Source organism: Myxocyprinus asiaticus, chromosome 48 (genome assembly GCF_019703515.2).
Source record: "Myxocyprinus asiaticus isolate MX2 ecotype Aquarium Trade chromosome 48, UBuf_Myxa_2, whole genome shotgun sequence".
Classification (NCBI taxonomy): Eukaryota; Metazoa; Chordata; class Actinopteri; order Cypriniformes; family Catostomidae; genus Myxocyprinus; species Myxocyprinus asiaticus.
In genome coordinates this window covers 3,837,865-3,851,693 of record NC_059391.1, presented here as the reverse complement: position 1 = coordinate 3,851,693, position 13,829 = coordinate 3,837,865, and the positions used below count along the sequence as shown (strand labels likewise).

Below are 13,829 nucleotides of genomic sequence, written 5' to 3'. Positions count from 1 at the left end.
ATGTTACTCTTTAAGAATAGTATTATTATCATATATTATGTTAACAAGAACACTTGAATTAATAACTTTAAGCTTTGGAAACACACTTTGGGACATTTTTTGTGCCTTATGCATCTCATCAAACGTTGGAGACCCAAATGGCACCCATTTCATAGAATGACTCTGGAGGCTTCATGCTATTCTCCGCAGCATCCATGCACAACTCACCAAATGCCCCACTAAGAGTGAACCACATGATAGCGACCACAAGGAAGTTACCCCATGTGACTCTACCCTCCCTAGCAACGGGGCCAATTTGGTTGTTAAGCAGACCTGGCTGGAGTCACTCAGCACGCCCTGGATTCGAACTCGCGACTACAGGGGTGGTAGTCAGCGGGAAATACAGTGTATTAAAAAATAGGGTGCAAGCTGCATTGAAGGAAAAACTGCAAAAGTACATATTTGAAAACCCCAGAAAGAATATATTGCGTCAGTTTTCTCAATTGACATATTTCTAATAGACTGATCACTAAATGCAGCATTCAGAGTATTTTTTTAAAAAAAAAAAAATTTTTTAATTTTTTTTTTTTTAGAATTTTCATTTGATAAAAAGCAGGATTATTATTATTTTATTTTTATTTTTATTTTTTTATAAAACCTAGGACATAAACCATTTCTAAATTTTAATTAATAATAACTTTTTAGCATCTGGACTGAGGAGCTATGTTGTTTATAGTCGCACCTATTATTTGCTTTACATGTTTTGGTATTATTTTCATTTTTATTTATTTATTTTATTATTATTTTTCTTGTGTTTATGATATGCTGCTTGGACTTATTGTTGATGTGTTTAACAATGATAATGCCTGTTTGTTATTTGAAAAGGTTTTATATAGTTGAGAAAAGTTTATAGTCGCATCGAAATGACGTCAGACCGGAAGCATGTGCAGTTTTCACTGCCGCTGTAAATGTAGACTGCAGTTCACCTGGATGCCTGTAAGTTCTGCGCTGAAGTCCTGTTTGTGATCATATAAATACATGTACAAGATTGGGGTATTATCAGTGTAACGATAAGGGCACAGTTGCTGTATGTCGTGTTGATTTAATTTATTTAGCTTGTCAAAAATATGTGGCATAATGTGTCTGGTGTGCTGTGAATGTTATTCAATGCGGTATTGTCATTTAATGGCTCGTCATGTTGTGGTAATTACTTAAACACGGGCTTTAAAAGACACTGCCGATAATGTGCGACAGTTTATTTCCATGAAAACAACATCTATTTTTACCAATAAACAGCCTGATTGAGTATTATAATCTGTATGCAGCGGTTGTTGGATGGATGATCATGGCACACAGTGTGGGCAGGTTGTGTTTTCATAACAAGACTGTTCTTGCCCCTATGGTGCGTGTGGGTACTCTGCCCATGAGACTGCTGGCACTGGACTATGGAGCTGATATTGTGTACTGTGAGGTGAGAGGAAACATGTACACTAATGTCACAATTAACTGCACTACTCAAAGTCATTTAATATATAGACATTTACACTGCATATAAAACTGAGTTCTGCTGTAGCTTCTGGATTTGTATGTGCACATGTATGAGCTGTTTGGTTTAAAAATGTCACTTTTCTGTTTTAGGAGCTGATCGACATCAAAATGGCTCAGTGTGAAAGAGTGGTGAATGGTGCGTCTGATTTGCGTTTGACATAGAGGACAAAATGCATTACATATATATATATATATATATATATATATATATATATATATATATATATATATATTTATATATGTATGGCGATGCAATCCTTGGTGTAGAGGGAGAAGAGTAGTGGGGAGAGCACACATCCCTGGGGAGGCTGATTATACAGGTGCTGGAAGTGAATTTCCCCTGTCTCTCAAGCTGCTGCCTGCCTGTCTGTCAGAAAGCTGGTAATCCACCGACAGATAGACATGGGAACAGAGAGTTGGTGTAATTTATTCTGGAGTATAGCTGGGATGATGGTGTTGAAAGCCGAACTGAAGTCCACAAAAAGGATCCTTGCATATGTCCCTGGTCTGTCCAGATGTTGCAGGATATGATGCAATCCTATGTTGACTGCATCATCCACAGACCTGTTTGCTCGATAAGCAAATTGAAGGGGATCTAAAAAGGATCCAGTGATGTTCTTCAGGTGGGCCAACATCAGTCTCTCAAATGACTTCATGACCATTTACATCAGGGCGACAGGTCTGTAGTCATTAAATCCTGTGATTTTTGGTTTCTTTGGGATGGGGATGATAGTGGAACGTTTGAAGCAGCATGGGACTTCACACTGCTCCAGTGATCTATTGAACATCTGTGTGAAGATGGGGGCCAGCTGGTTGGCACAGGATCTAAACATGCAGGTGAAACGCCATCTGAGCCCTGTGCTTTCCTTATCCTTTGTTTTCGAAAGACGTGGCTCACCTCATCTTCACAGATCTTAAGTGCAGGTTGAGTAGCAGGAGGGGGGATGAGGGGGGTTGCAGGAGGTGTTGGTGTTTGTGTGAAGTGAAGGTCAGTGTGGGTGTGGGGTGTGAGATTGGGCCTTTCAAATCTGCAGTAGAACACATTCAGGTCGTCAGCCAGTTGTTGGTCCACCACAGGGTTGGGGGTAGGAGTCCTGTAATTTGTGAGTTGTTTCATGCCACTCCACACTGATGCGGGGTTATTAGCTGAAAACTTGTTTTTCAGCTTCTCAGAGTATCTTCTTTTAGCCACTCTGATTTCCTTGTTCAGTGTGTTCCTGGCCTGATTGTACAAGACTTTATCCCCACCCCTGTAAGCATTCTCTTTGGCCTGACGAAGCTGCCTGAGTTCTGCTGTAAACCATGGTTTGTCGTTGTTAAATGTTAAATAAGTCCTAGTAGCAATGCACATATCCTCACAGAAACTGATTTATGATGTAACAGTATCTGTGAGCTCATCCAGATTGGTGTCTGCAGCCTCAAAAACACTCCAATCAGTGCAGTCAAAGCAGGCTTGTAGTTCCCGCTCTGCTTCATTGGTCCATCTCTTTACAGTCCTTAATACAGGCTTAGCAGATTTGAAGAAGATGAACCAGACATTGATCAGAGTCCCAAAGCTGCTCTAGGAACAGAGTGATATGCATCCTTTATTGTTGTGTTGCAGTGATCCAGTATATTTCTGTCAGTATAATCATCCATGGGATTATCTAATCAGCCAATCATGTGGCAGCAGTGCAGTGCATAAAATCAGGCAGATATGGGTCAGGAGCTGCAGTTAATGTTCTCAATGATTTGGACCATGGCATGATGGTTGGTGCTAGATGGGCACAATTACAATACATTTTATATATATATATATATATATATATATATATATATATATATGTATATGTATTGTAATTTATTAATATTTTAAAAAAAAGAAAGCGAAAGTGTTGTTTGTGTGTAGTTTGTAGTTAATTTGATAAAATATTATAAAATTTGAAAGTAAAGATATTTGAATCAAAGTGAACACAAGTGCACTTTTCAACTCGCTGGACAATAATAAGTATTCATGTATTAAGCAGATGTTTTGGAGACGGTTGATTTCATCGCACCTGATGAGCGAGTGATGTTTCGCACCTGCAGTAAAGAGAGAGAGCACGTGGTCTTTCAAATGGTCAGTATCTGAATCAGTTTCCTGAAACTTCCTGAACTTCAGAAGTCTTTGGAAGTTAGGATGACTCAAATATAGTGTTTTAAGCGTGATACTAATTTTTATTTTAAAAATATTTTGGAGCCTATTAATAAACAAATAAAAAAAATCTCTGATTGAATGTGTATTTGTGTTTCAGGGAACGGCAGATCCAGAAAGAGCTCTCGTTGTGGCTAAACTTGTGTGAGTTAAAGGACCGATATAGATCATACCTTAATTCTGACAGAGAGATGTGTTCACAAAGTGACCACTGCATCTTTTTATTCCACACATTTTAAAGCATAACTTCACATTCTGTCATCATTTATTCACCTTCATGTCATTCCAACCCTCCATGACTTTGTTCCATCAGAGGAACACACAAGGAGATGTTTAGCACAATTTTCATACTGTCCCTTTTCAAACAATGAAAATGAATGTGTGGGTTGATGTCCGAAAATGACAAAAATTTACAATAAAGTACCATAAAAGTAGTCCATAAAGCTTTTGTGTAAAAAAACAAACAAAAATACTTTTATGGTGCTTTTTGATACTATCCACTTAAAATTGTGTTCCATGGAAGAAATTATTAATTTAAGATCAGCAGTAGTTTAACGTGTCTGTGTGTTAACAGGGAGAATGACGTGGCGGCTGTAGATGTCAATATGGGCTGTCCAAAAGAATACTCCACAAAGGTACAGACACACGTATGTCGGTGCTCATGTGTTGGAGTATGTTACATTACATTTACTTTAGAGTGTCCTTTTTAATATTACATTTTAATATTTACCCTCTCATCTAGGGAGGAATGGGTTCTGCGCTTCTCTCTGACCCTGAGAAAATTGAATTTGTAAGTTTGTTTTTTTATGTCTCTTGTCTTAGTTGCACATCACACAATAACCTCATCATACTTCAGCTTAAGTCATTTGACAAGAATATTTTACAAAATATTGACATATTTTGGAGCTGTCCTTTTTTTTAAAATTTATTTATTTATTTATTTTTTTTTATTATTTTTTTTCTCAAATCACTTGTCTTTGTAGATTCTGAACACTCTTGTGAATGGCATTTCCAAACCCGTAACATGTAAAATCAGAATCCTTCCTACAGTAAGTGCTCAGAGGTTTATACTTAATGATGGAAAGGAAGGAAATGTTTGATATACGGCACTCACTTTTTGTTTTTAGTGGTATAGAAGTGTTTAATACACCTCATGTGCTCTCTCAGCTGGAGGACACACTGAATTTAGTGAAGAGAATTGAAAAAACTGGAGTGGCAGCCATAGCAGTGCATGGAAGGTAAGGTTTTTTTTCGTCTTTCGAACAGGTGTTTATGGATTTGTATTTCAACAGCTGAAAGCGTCTTTATATTCTGTTGTTCTTCTGATCTCAGAATGAAGGAGGAGAGACCACGTCACCCGCTCCACTGTGATTATATTCAGGCTGTAGCTCAAAGTGTGTCCATCCCCGTCATTGCCAAGTTAGTCTTTACTTTGCACTGCATTACATTTCTTTGTGTTTCTTCAACTTCGGGCACTTTAAGTAAATTCTCGATAAAACATTTTTCACACTCTCGCTATTTTTTTTAATTTGTCTACTAACAGTGTCCAACAGAGTGTGTATTGTATATGCATCACAGAAGATTTATGGGATTTTTGTCCTGAAAATTCCCAGCACAGTGTCATTTCCAGCACATCTCAAATTCTGTATTGTGTTTAATAATAGATGATGATAATTATGAAAAAATAAAAAATAAAAACTTCTCCTCCCCTTTTCTCCCCAATTTGGAATGCCCAATTCCCAATGCACTCTAAGTCCTCGTGGTGGCGTAGTGACTCGCCTCAATCCAGGTGGCAGAGGACGAATCTCAGTTGCCTCCACATCTGAGACCGACAATCCGTTACCACAGAGACCTAGCGCATGTGGAGGCTTCACGCTATTCTCCGCGGCATCCACACATAACTCACCACGCGCCCAACCGAGAGTGAACCACATTATAGCGACCACGAGGAGGTTAACCCATGTGACTCTACCCACTCTAGCAACTGGAACAATATGGAAGACATTTTTAACATTTTGGAAATAAAACTCCTTTGTCTTGCTAAGGCTAATTTCATAACTACCGTTTTATGTATCCTAAATACACACAATGTAAATTAAATAATGCTTTTACACTTTTTGCATTATTTTTCCCAATAAAATGGCCAATAAATATATTCTGCTCATAAGTGATATTTACCTTAATTTTTTTTTTTTTTTAAACATCACTTGTCTCATATTTCATCTCAAGCTTGCTCTTCACTGACACTTTTGTCCACTTGGTTAACAAATACAGTAATGTAGTACACTAAAAGTACAACATTTAATTTTTTTTGTGTGTGGTGGAAATGATGCCACAACTGTGCAATAATCATAATTATAATAAACAAAAATGATAGAAATCATCTTCACACAATAAATATTGAAATGGGTTATGTTAATTTCATTCTTTTTTTTAGATTATCATAGAAAATCTGTGTCTAGGACAAGACTAAAACAGTCAAATCTGTACATTAAAGCATATACCAAAAATAAAAGTACAAAAAATAAATCCTGAAGGGCTGGTAAAAAGTTTCCAAGTCAAAGTAAAAAGTTTAAATCTTTTTGTTTTAATAAAAACAAACCCCTGGGACATGAAATTGCCAAAGTTGAAGAAATGCTCACTTACAGATACCAAGTCACGCATGCTCTGCGATATTAGGCCGCTATCAATTAATTTATCAAGTATTGACAAGAATAAGACAAAACACTCATTGCTCTTTGCTGGATAACTTTTAGTGTCTTTAAAATCCCTTCTAACACAATTTTTTTGTCATATTAATTTTATTGCATATAATTATTTTGACTGTTTAATTATTTGAAAGGTATTCAGGTATTTCTGAGGGAACTATATGGCACCGAGTATTCCTGACTCAACTCAGTAGTGTAGAACAGAAGCAGTGTATGTGAGTGGAGTGGATTTCACCTCATGCTTAATTCTGTAATTGTCACTTTGCTTGAACTTCACTCTGGGTTTTACATATCCCGCACCTCACTATATTATTAAATGTAAATACATGAATGGAATGGCATGTCTCTATATGAATATCAGGAAAATAAATAAAATTAAACATAAAAATAACAAGACTAGAGCCCGACCAATATGGGATTTTTGAGACCGATACCGATTTTTGAGAGGGAAAATTCACCGATTACCGATATGGTGGCCGATATATTTAATTTTTGAGCTGGAATGAAAACAGACCTTTTCTATGTGGATTGTTCACCGATTTTGCACCGATATGATTATGCAAAAGGTACTCAGAAGGCTGCTTTCTTAAATATTTTTATCAAAGAATATTTGACATTATTATTATACATTGTCAACAAATTCTAGAAATGAACACTGAGAAAATAAAGAATAAATAGCTAAATAAACATCAGTAGTACTGTTTAGTATCAGTCAAATGCTGACCATTTAAATAAAGAATAAATAAAAAATAAAATAAATAGCTAAATAAACATCTGTACTGTTTAGTATCAGTCAAATGCTGACTAATACTGCCGAGTCAAGATAAACAGATAAGCAGCAGTGTTACACCGTATTCTGCTATACAAGTTCAGGAGAAACTTTTAATGGTGGAAAATCAGACTTTTAAATATTACATTTTGTAAATGCTACGACTGGAATTGTTCGGTTGAAGGGGGTACCAAATTGTTAATCCTGAACAAAACAGTTTGGTGAATACATGTTTACACATTAGCTTCCACTCAGCTGACAAGCAATGAAAGTTGCTACGTGATTAGCTAGTAGGTAAGCTCGTTGTCACGGAGTTAAACGTTTGGCAGTGTTTCTGCAATATTTTCATGTTGAGAAAACAAACTCCTGGACATGATGGCAAAAGTTTGGCCATATTCAGCACCTTTGGACCGGACAGCTCCTGTATTAGAGAACTTGGATAATATGAAGAACAAATAACAAACAATCTAAGTGCTGGTTTGGGAAACAGGCAAAACTCCATCCTAAAAATAATATATGACGATATTATCTTAAAAGCATCAGTTGTAACTTTATCAGAAAACCCAGCCCATGATGGAAATTGCACAACTCCGTCTGTGTGAACGATGAAAATGATTTGTAGGCAGTAAAATGTACCCATGTCATGCACACCCACCTCCTATTTAATTCTAAACTTTTAAATTTAAAATGGTAATCTTCCAAATCAGATGATAAGATTGGACACACAAATAGAAACATATCAGGTGTGAACTCTTCCCTTCATTAGAACTTGCGGGAAATTATGGAATTAAGAGGTAGTAACTTTGAAAACTCTTGTCTTTCATTTCATGGAAAACTCTAGAACAATTGAACAAATGTTCTGCAAAAATATTTGTTTGTTTTCAGTGTTTCAGAATATTTGTTTGCTTGTTTACTGTATATTCCCTGAACTGTTTCTAATCCCTGCATAAAATGATAACCTTAATAGTTGCTGTTTAGGTTGTTATAGTTCATTTCAATGTGGCCTGCGGATGGTTTTTGTGCATGTTTGTGCAATATTTGCAAGGGTGATCTAGTATGATGATATTATTCTTCACATTTTTGAAACGGGTATCTGGAAGAGAAGAGAAAGAGAGAGACTTAACCCACCTTTATTCTTTTTGTGAACAGAGCGCTTTGTCGTGTGTGTGTTTGTTTTTTTTTTTTTGGCCACGTGTCTTTTAAACCCTTAGGTTTTTTTTCCTTTTTTTCTTTTTGGTTTTTTAACCGATTGGAATAAAATGGAACAAAACTCCTTGACTTTGTTCGCATATGGTATCTGAAAACACACACAAAAAAAAAAATTAACCATTTTCATTGTGTTCCCAGTCAAAAATGACTGTCGCGTGCTCTCTCTCCCTCTATCACACACGCAGCGGGCGCTGAGATTGAGGGAGACAAGCAAAGCTGCTTAAAATTGAACTGATACGCTAGATTTAAATGGCACACAAACACGTAATGTATGACATGTATCCATGTATGACTACAGAGAGCACTTCATTATGAAAACAGGCAAATCCCAGGCATTTTAGGCAAATTAAAAATCCCAGTTTGACGTGTTGTCACCCCAAAACAAGCAGATATTTCAGCTTTTTCTACTTGCATTACAACTTGTGGACTGTTTTGCCACTCCCTTTGGTGATTGTTGTGCTGCACTGATAGACTGAACACCGGGTCAGGTGGATGCTCTGACATCGCGATCCGCGTATGTCTTCTCCCTCGAAACGAATATTATCCAGAACGAGCAAATTAAACATTTAACCTGATTGTCACTACAACAAAGTTGTGAAGTGCAACTGTCGTATCTGCAGGTCAGAGATGGTAAGTGGGGGCAGTGGTGGCTCAGCGGTTAAGGCTCTGGGTTACTGATCAGAAGGTCGGGGGTTCAAGCCCCAGCACCGCCAAGATGCCACTGTTGGGCCCTTGAGCAAGGCCCTTGACCCTATCTGCTCCAGGGGCGCCGTATCATGGCTGACCCTGCACTCTGACCCCAGCCTAGCTGGGATATGTGAAAAAGAAGAATTTCACTGTATATGTGCAAATGTATAATGTGTGATAAATAAAGAAAATTATAATTATTATTATTATTATTATAAAACGGGGGCTTTTTCGCCTGTCAGTCATTGATGCTCTATGGCAGTTTGGGCATACCAAGATGGCCACTTGAACACTTCAGGTGGCTTCACCTCCATCTGGCAGTTTACCGTTGCTTCAGCGATCCAGATATATACAGTTGTGCTCAAAAGTTTGCATACCCTTGGAGAATTGGTAATATATGTACCATTTTTAAAGAAAACATGAGTGAGCAGGCAAAACACATTTCTTTTATTTCTTATGGGATTCATATTCAACTGTAGGTTATAACAGAATGGCACAATCATAAAACAAAACATGGCAACAAAGAAAAAATTGAAATGACCCCTGTTCAAAAGTCTGCATACCCTTAGTTCTTAATACTGTGTATTGCCCCCTTTAGCGTCAATGACAGCGTGCAGTCTTTTGTAATAGTTGTCTATGAGGCCCCAAATTCTTGCAGGTGGTATAGCTGCCCATTCCTCTTGGCAAAATGCCTCCAGGTCATGCAAAGTCTTTGGTCGTCTTGCTTGAACCACACATTTGAGATCTCCCCAGAGTGGCTCGATGATATTAAGGTCAGGAGACTGTGATGGCCACTCCAGAACCTTCACCTTTTTCTGCTGTAACCATTGGGGGGTCAACTTGGCCTTGTGCTTAGGGTCATTGTCATGCTGGAAAGTCCTAGAGCATCCCATGCGCAGCTTTTGTGCAGAATAATGCAAATTGTCTCCCAGTATTTTCTGATAAAATGCTGCATTCATCTTGCCATCAGTTTTCACAAGATTCCCCGTGCCTTTAGAGCTCCCACACCCCCAAATCATCAGTGAGCCACCACCATACTTCACAGTGGGGATGGTATTCTTTTCACTATAGACCTTGTTGACCCCTCTCCAAACAAAGCTCTATTTTGGTCTCATCACTCCAAATTACAGTGTGCCAGAAGCTGTGAGGCATGTCAAGGTGTTCTTGGACATATTGTAACTGGGCTTTTTTGTGGCATTGGTGCAGTAAAGGCTTCTTTCTGGCAACTCAACCATGCAGGTAATTTTTGTTCAAGTATCATCGTATTGTGCTCCTTGAAACAAACACACCGTCTTTTTCCTGTATTTCTCCTGAGGTTACCTGTGGGTTTTTCTTTGTATCCCGAACAATTCTTTTGGCAGTTGTGGCTGAAATCTTTCTTGGTCTACCTGACCTTGGCTTGGTATCAAGAGATCCCCGAATTTTTCACTTCTTAATAAGTGATTGAACAGTACTGACTGGCATTTTCAAGGATTTGTGTATCTTTTTATATCCTTTTCCATCTTTATAAAGTTCCATTACCTTGCACAACTGTATATATATAGGTTAGCACAAAACAAAAACAACACAAGGGTTAAATTTTAATGAATCTTTGCTTGTATTCATGTAAATCCTCACCATCTGTAATATTCAGTGAGCATTTTTGACCGGCTTCTTTCTTTTAATATTTGACAATCCATCTTTCTTTTGATCCTTCAATTAGTTGACATGCTCATGATGGAGCAATATTTGATTTATTCCTCCATACACGTATTCCGCAGCGGTCTTCGAGCGAGAGAAAACAGTCAAAATATTCACAACAAAAATGTCACATTTCCCTTTCCTTCTCTGTCTTTCTGTAGCGGTGGCTCTGTGGATTTAGTGAAGACATTTGACGACATAGAAAACTTTCGGGTCACCACAGGAGCATCATCTGTCATGCTCGCTCGGGCTGCCATGTGGAACCCTTCGATCTTCCGCCAGCAGGGGGCGCTGTCTACAGACAAGGTTATGGAGGAATACATCAAATACGTGAGTGAAGGAACACCTCATGAATGTTTTCTGTTAACAATATTTACATACAACATGACACACCTCATTTTTAAAACTATTGTATTTTTCAGATGTGTTTTTTTTCCCATGAGGTCTCCATATATGATACAGTGTATGAGCCCCGATGAGGCTTCTGTTTTTCTGTGTTTATTTGCAGGCGGTTCGCTACGACAACAACCCATTTAACACCAAATACTGCCTGTGCCAGATGCTCAGAGACAGAGTCGAGTCTCCATTCGGGAAAGAGTTGCATGCAGCTCAGACCAACGCAGAAATCTGGTAATTCATCTTCAATCTAGTAGCCTAACTGGTGCATTTTGTTGTCGACTACTGAAATCTAAGTATTGTGACAACTAGAGTTGTGCCTTCATCAATATAACTCTAGTTTCTGGAGCTGTGAGGTGCTTGTTTGTTCCAGTGGCTTGATACTGTATGTATTTGTGTTGTTTAGTGATGTCTATGGCATGACTGACTTCTACAATAAGACCAAAGCTGAACTGGAGGCTAGAAAGTCTGTGCAACAGGCCAACAGTGATCAATCAGAGAACCCAACACTAGAACACGATGTCATCACAATGCCCGTTCGCTTTGAAAGGTTTGAAGTTTTGTTGTGGCTCACTTCATAAGAGAAGAATTTAGCTTGTGTCAAGTTACAGTACATGTCTGTGTTTTTCCAGGCGGGATTATCCACCTCAGATCACTCCAAAGATGTATTTGCTGGAATGGTGCCGAAAGGAAAAGCTTGATCAACCTGCGTATGAGACTGTGAGTTTCATTAGAAATCGCCCTGTGATGTCACTGATTACTGAGATATAGCCTTGTCTATAGTGTGGGATATAAATTAATTAACTTTTCAGGAACAGCGAACTCAAGATCGAGCTTTTCAGTCAACGGTTATTGTAGCCGATAAGAAGTACCGATCTTCCCTATGGTGAGATTGGTGTCTGATATGGAAACAAACACGGATAATAACAGAATGCTTTAGCAGTGCAAAACGAATGACTGAATGTCATTTCTATAGGTCTTAGTTTAACTTCCTTCTTTCTTCAGGGAAAAGTCGAAGAAATTTGCAGAGCAAGCTGCAGCTATAGTATGTTTACGCACACTTGGACTTCCCGAGGGTCGAATCGGAGAGGAGAACAGTGGACTGGTGAACAAGCGCAAGAGGGAGGACAAAAGATGTGCAACATTGGACTACAATGAGTCAGCAGCACCAAAGAGACATATAACTGAAGTGCCACAGGAAGAGAAAGAGGAAGTGATATGCAGGACGAAAGTTGTGAATGGCGTCTGTGGTCAGACCACACATTAACCTCGGCCAGACATTCACTATCAGAACTCAATACAAAGAGATTTCATTGCTTTTCATTTCAATACAAAGGGGGTATTGTTTGACAGATAATAGTACACTTTGTATTTGGTTTTAAGTTTGCTCTTATGTGACCTTTTCAGGTGCCATTGCTCTCATTGCACTTGAATATTGTCTTTTTGCATGCCAGTATTTTGTGTGGAAGCAAGGAATACTGTTATATATATATATAAATAATATAAAGTTCACCCTCTAAATTTAATCATGTTCTAACAGTGACCAGAAGGGGACAGTGCAGCTCCAGTTACTTTTACTACAGAACTCAAGGAAATCAAAACCAATATCACAATGTCATTAGTTTTATTAATTTTAAGTATTCTTAATTTTTATTTTTCTGCATCATTATGGAATGGGCGATGGCTGCTTGACATTAATTGCCCATCCTTTTTTTAATAAAACATTTAATGTACCTACACTACCGGTCAAAATTTTGAAACACTTGACTGAAATGTTTCCCATGATCTTAAAAATCTTTTGATCTGAAAGCGTATGCTTAAATGTTTGAAATTAGTTTTGTAGACAAAAATATAATTGTGCCACCATATTAATTTATTTCATTAAAAAACTCAAATGTAATTTAAAAAAAAAGAAGTTTTTGAAATTGATGACTTGGACCAAATAATAAAGAAAAGCAGTCAATAAGTGCCCAACATAGATGGGAACTCCTTCAATACTGTTTAAAAAGCATCCCAGGGTGATACCTCAAGAAGTTGGTTGAGAAAATGTCAAGAGTACATGTCTGCAAATTCTAGGCAAAGGGTGACTACTTTGAAGATGCTAAAATATAACACAGTTTTGATTTATTTTGGATTTTGTTTAGTCAACATAATTCCCATAGTTCCATTTCTGTTATTCCATAATTTTGATGACTTTACTATTATTCTAAAATGTGAAAATATATATATATATATATATATATATATATATATATATATATATATATATATATAAAATAAAGAATGTTTCAAAACTTTTGACAGGTAGTGTATGCTGAAGATTGTTGTCAGTTGTTAGTTTTATTTGTCACCTTCATTGGCTTTGTCTAAAAATCTAGTGATCTGTCTAGACATCAGTTTTGAATTTTTTCATCTATGATGCCCAAAAATGGCACATCTGTTTACATTTTTATAACACTGTATATATAATATTTTAATTAGTTACTTGAATGATTATAAATAAAATAATAATGACAATGAAAATAAAATTTACATATTTATAAATAAAATACATTTGAATAATAAAGATAAAATTAATAATTATATTTACGTACATTTAATATATGTAATATAAATTAAAATCTAATCACGTCCCATTTTATTTTAATACAAGTAATTATATAATAAAAATATTTTCATA

General features: G+C 37.1%; 1 protein-coding gene across 3 annotated transcripts; it reads left to right on the top strand.

The window, feature by feature from the left end:
• The first annotated feature begins 916 nt into the window (after positions 1-916).
• LOC127437462 (tRNA-dihydrouridine(20) synthase [NAD(P)+]-like) lies at positions 917-13,361 on the top strand. Of its 3 annotated transcripts, none has more exons than XM_051692398.1 (16): positions 917-975; positions 1,305-1,450; positions 1,618-1,663; positions 3,534-3,625; positions 3,801-3,844; positions 4,275-4,335; positions 4,443-4,490; positions 4,684-4,749; positions 4,868-4,938; positions 5,033-5,119; positions 10,915-11,083; positions 11,262-11,383; positions 11,556-11,699; positions 11,782-11,869; positions 11,962-12,035; positions 12,155-13,359. In XM_051692398.1, exons 2-16 carry the CDS (start codon positions 1,319-1,321, stop codon positions 12,414-12,416), a joined length of 1,506 nt encoding a protein of 501 aa, XP_051548358.1. In that variant the 5' UTR covers positions 917-975; positions 1,305-1,318; the 3' UTR covers positions 12,417-13,359. The 3 variants fall into 3 exon arrangements, with proteins under 3 accessions (XP_051548358.1, XP_051548360.1, XP_051548359.1); XM_051692399.1 differs by lacking the exon at positions 917-975 and adding an exon at positions 985-1,066; XM_051692400.1 differs by lacking the exon at positions 11,962-12,035 and having other exon boundaries at positions 12,155-13,361.
• The last annotated feature ends 468 nt before the right edge of the window (positions 13,362-13,829 follow it).

Excerpts from the sequence above, each read along its gene's own strand:
- LOC127437462 (XM_051692398.1), top strand. The coding sequence starts at position 1,319 with ATGATCATGGCACACAGTGTGGGCAGGTTGTGTTTTCATAACAAGACT. Across the intron at positions 5,120-10,914 it reads TCCATCCCCGTCATTGCCAA|CGGTGGCTCTGTGGATTTAG; the intron begins GTTAGTCTTTAC and ends GTCTTTCTGTAG. Across the intron at positions 11,870-11,961 it reads ATCAACCTGCGTATGAGACT|GAACAGCGAACTCAAGATCG; the intron begins GTGAGTTTCATT and ends TTAACTTTTCAG.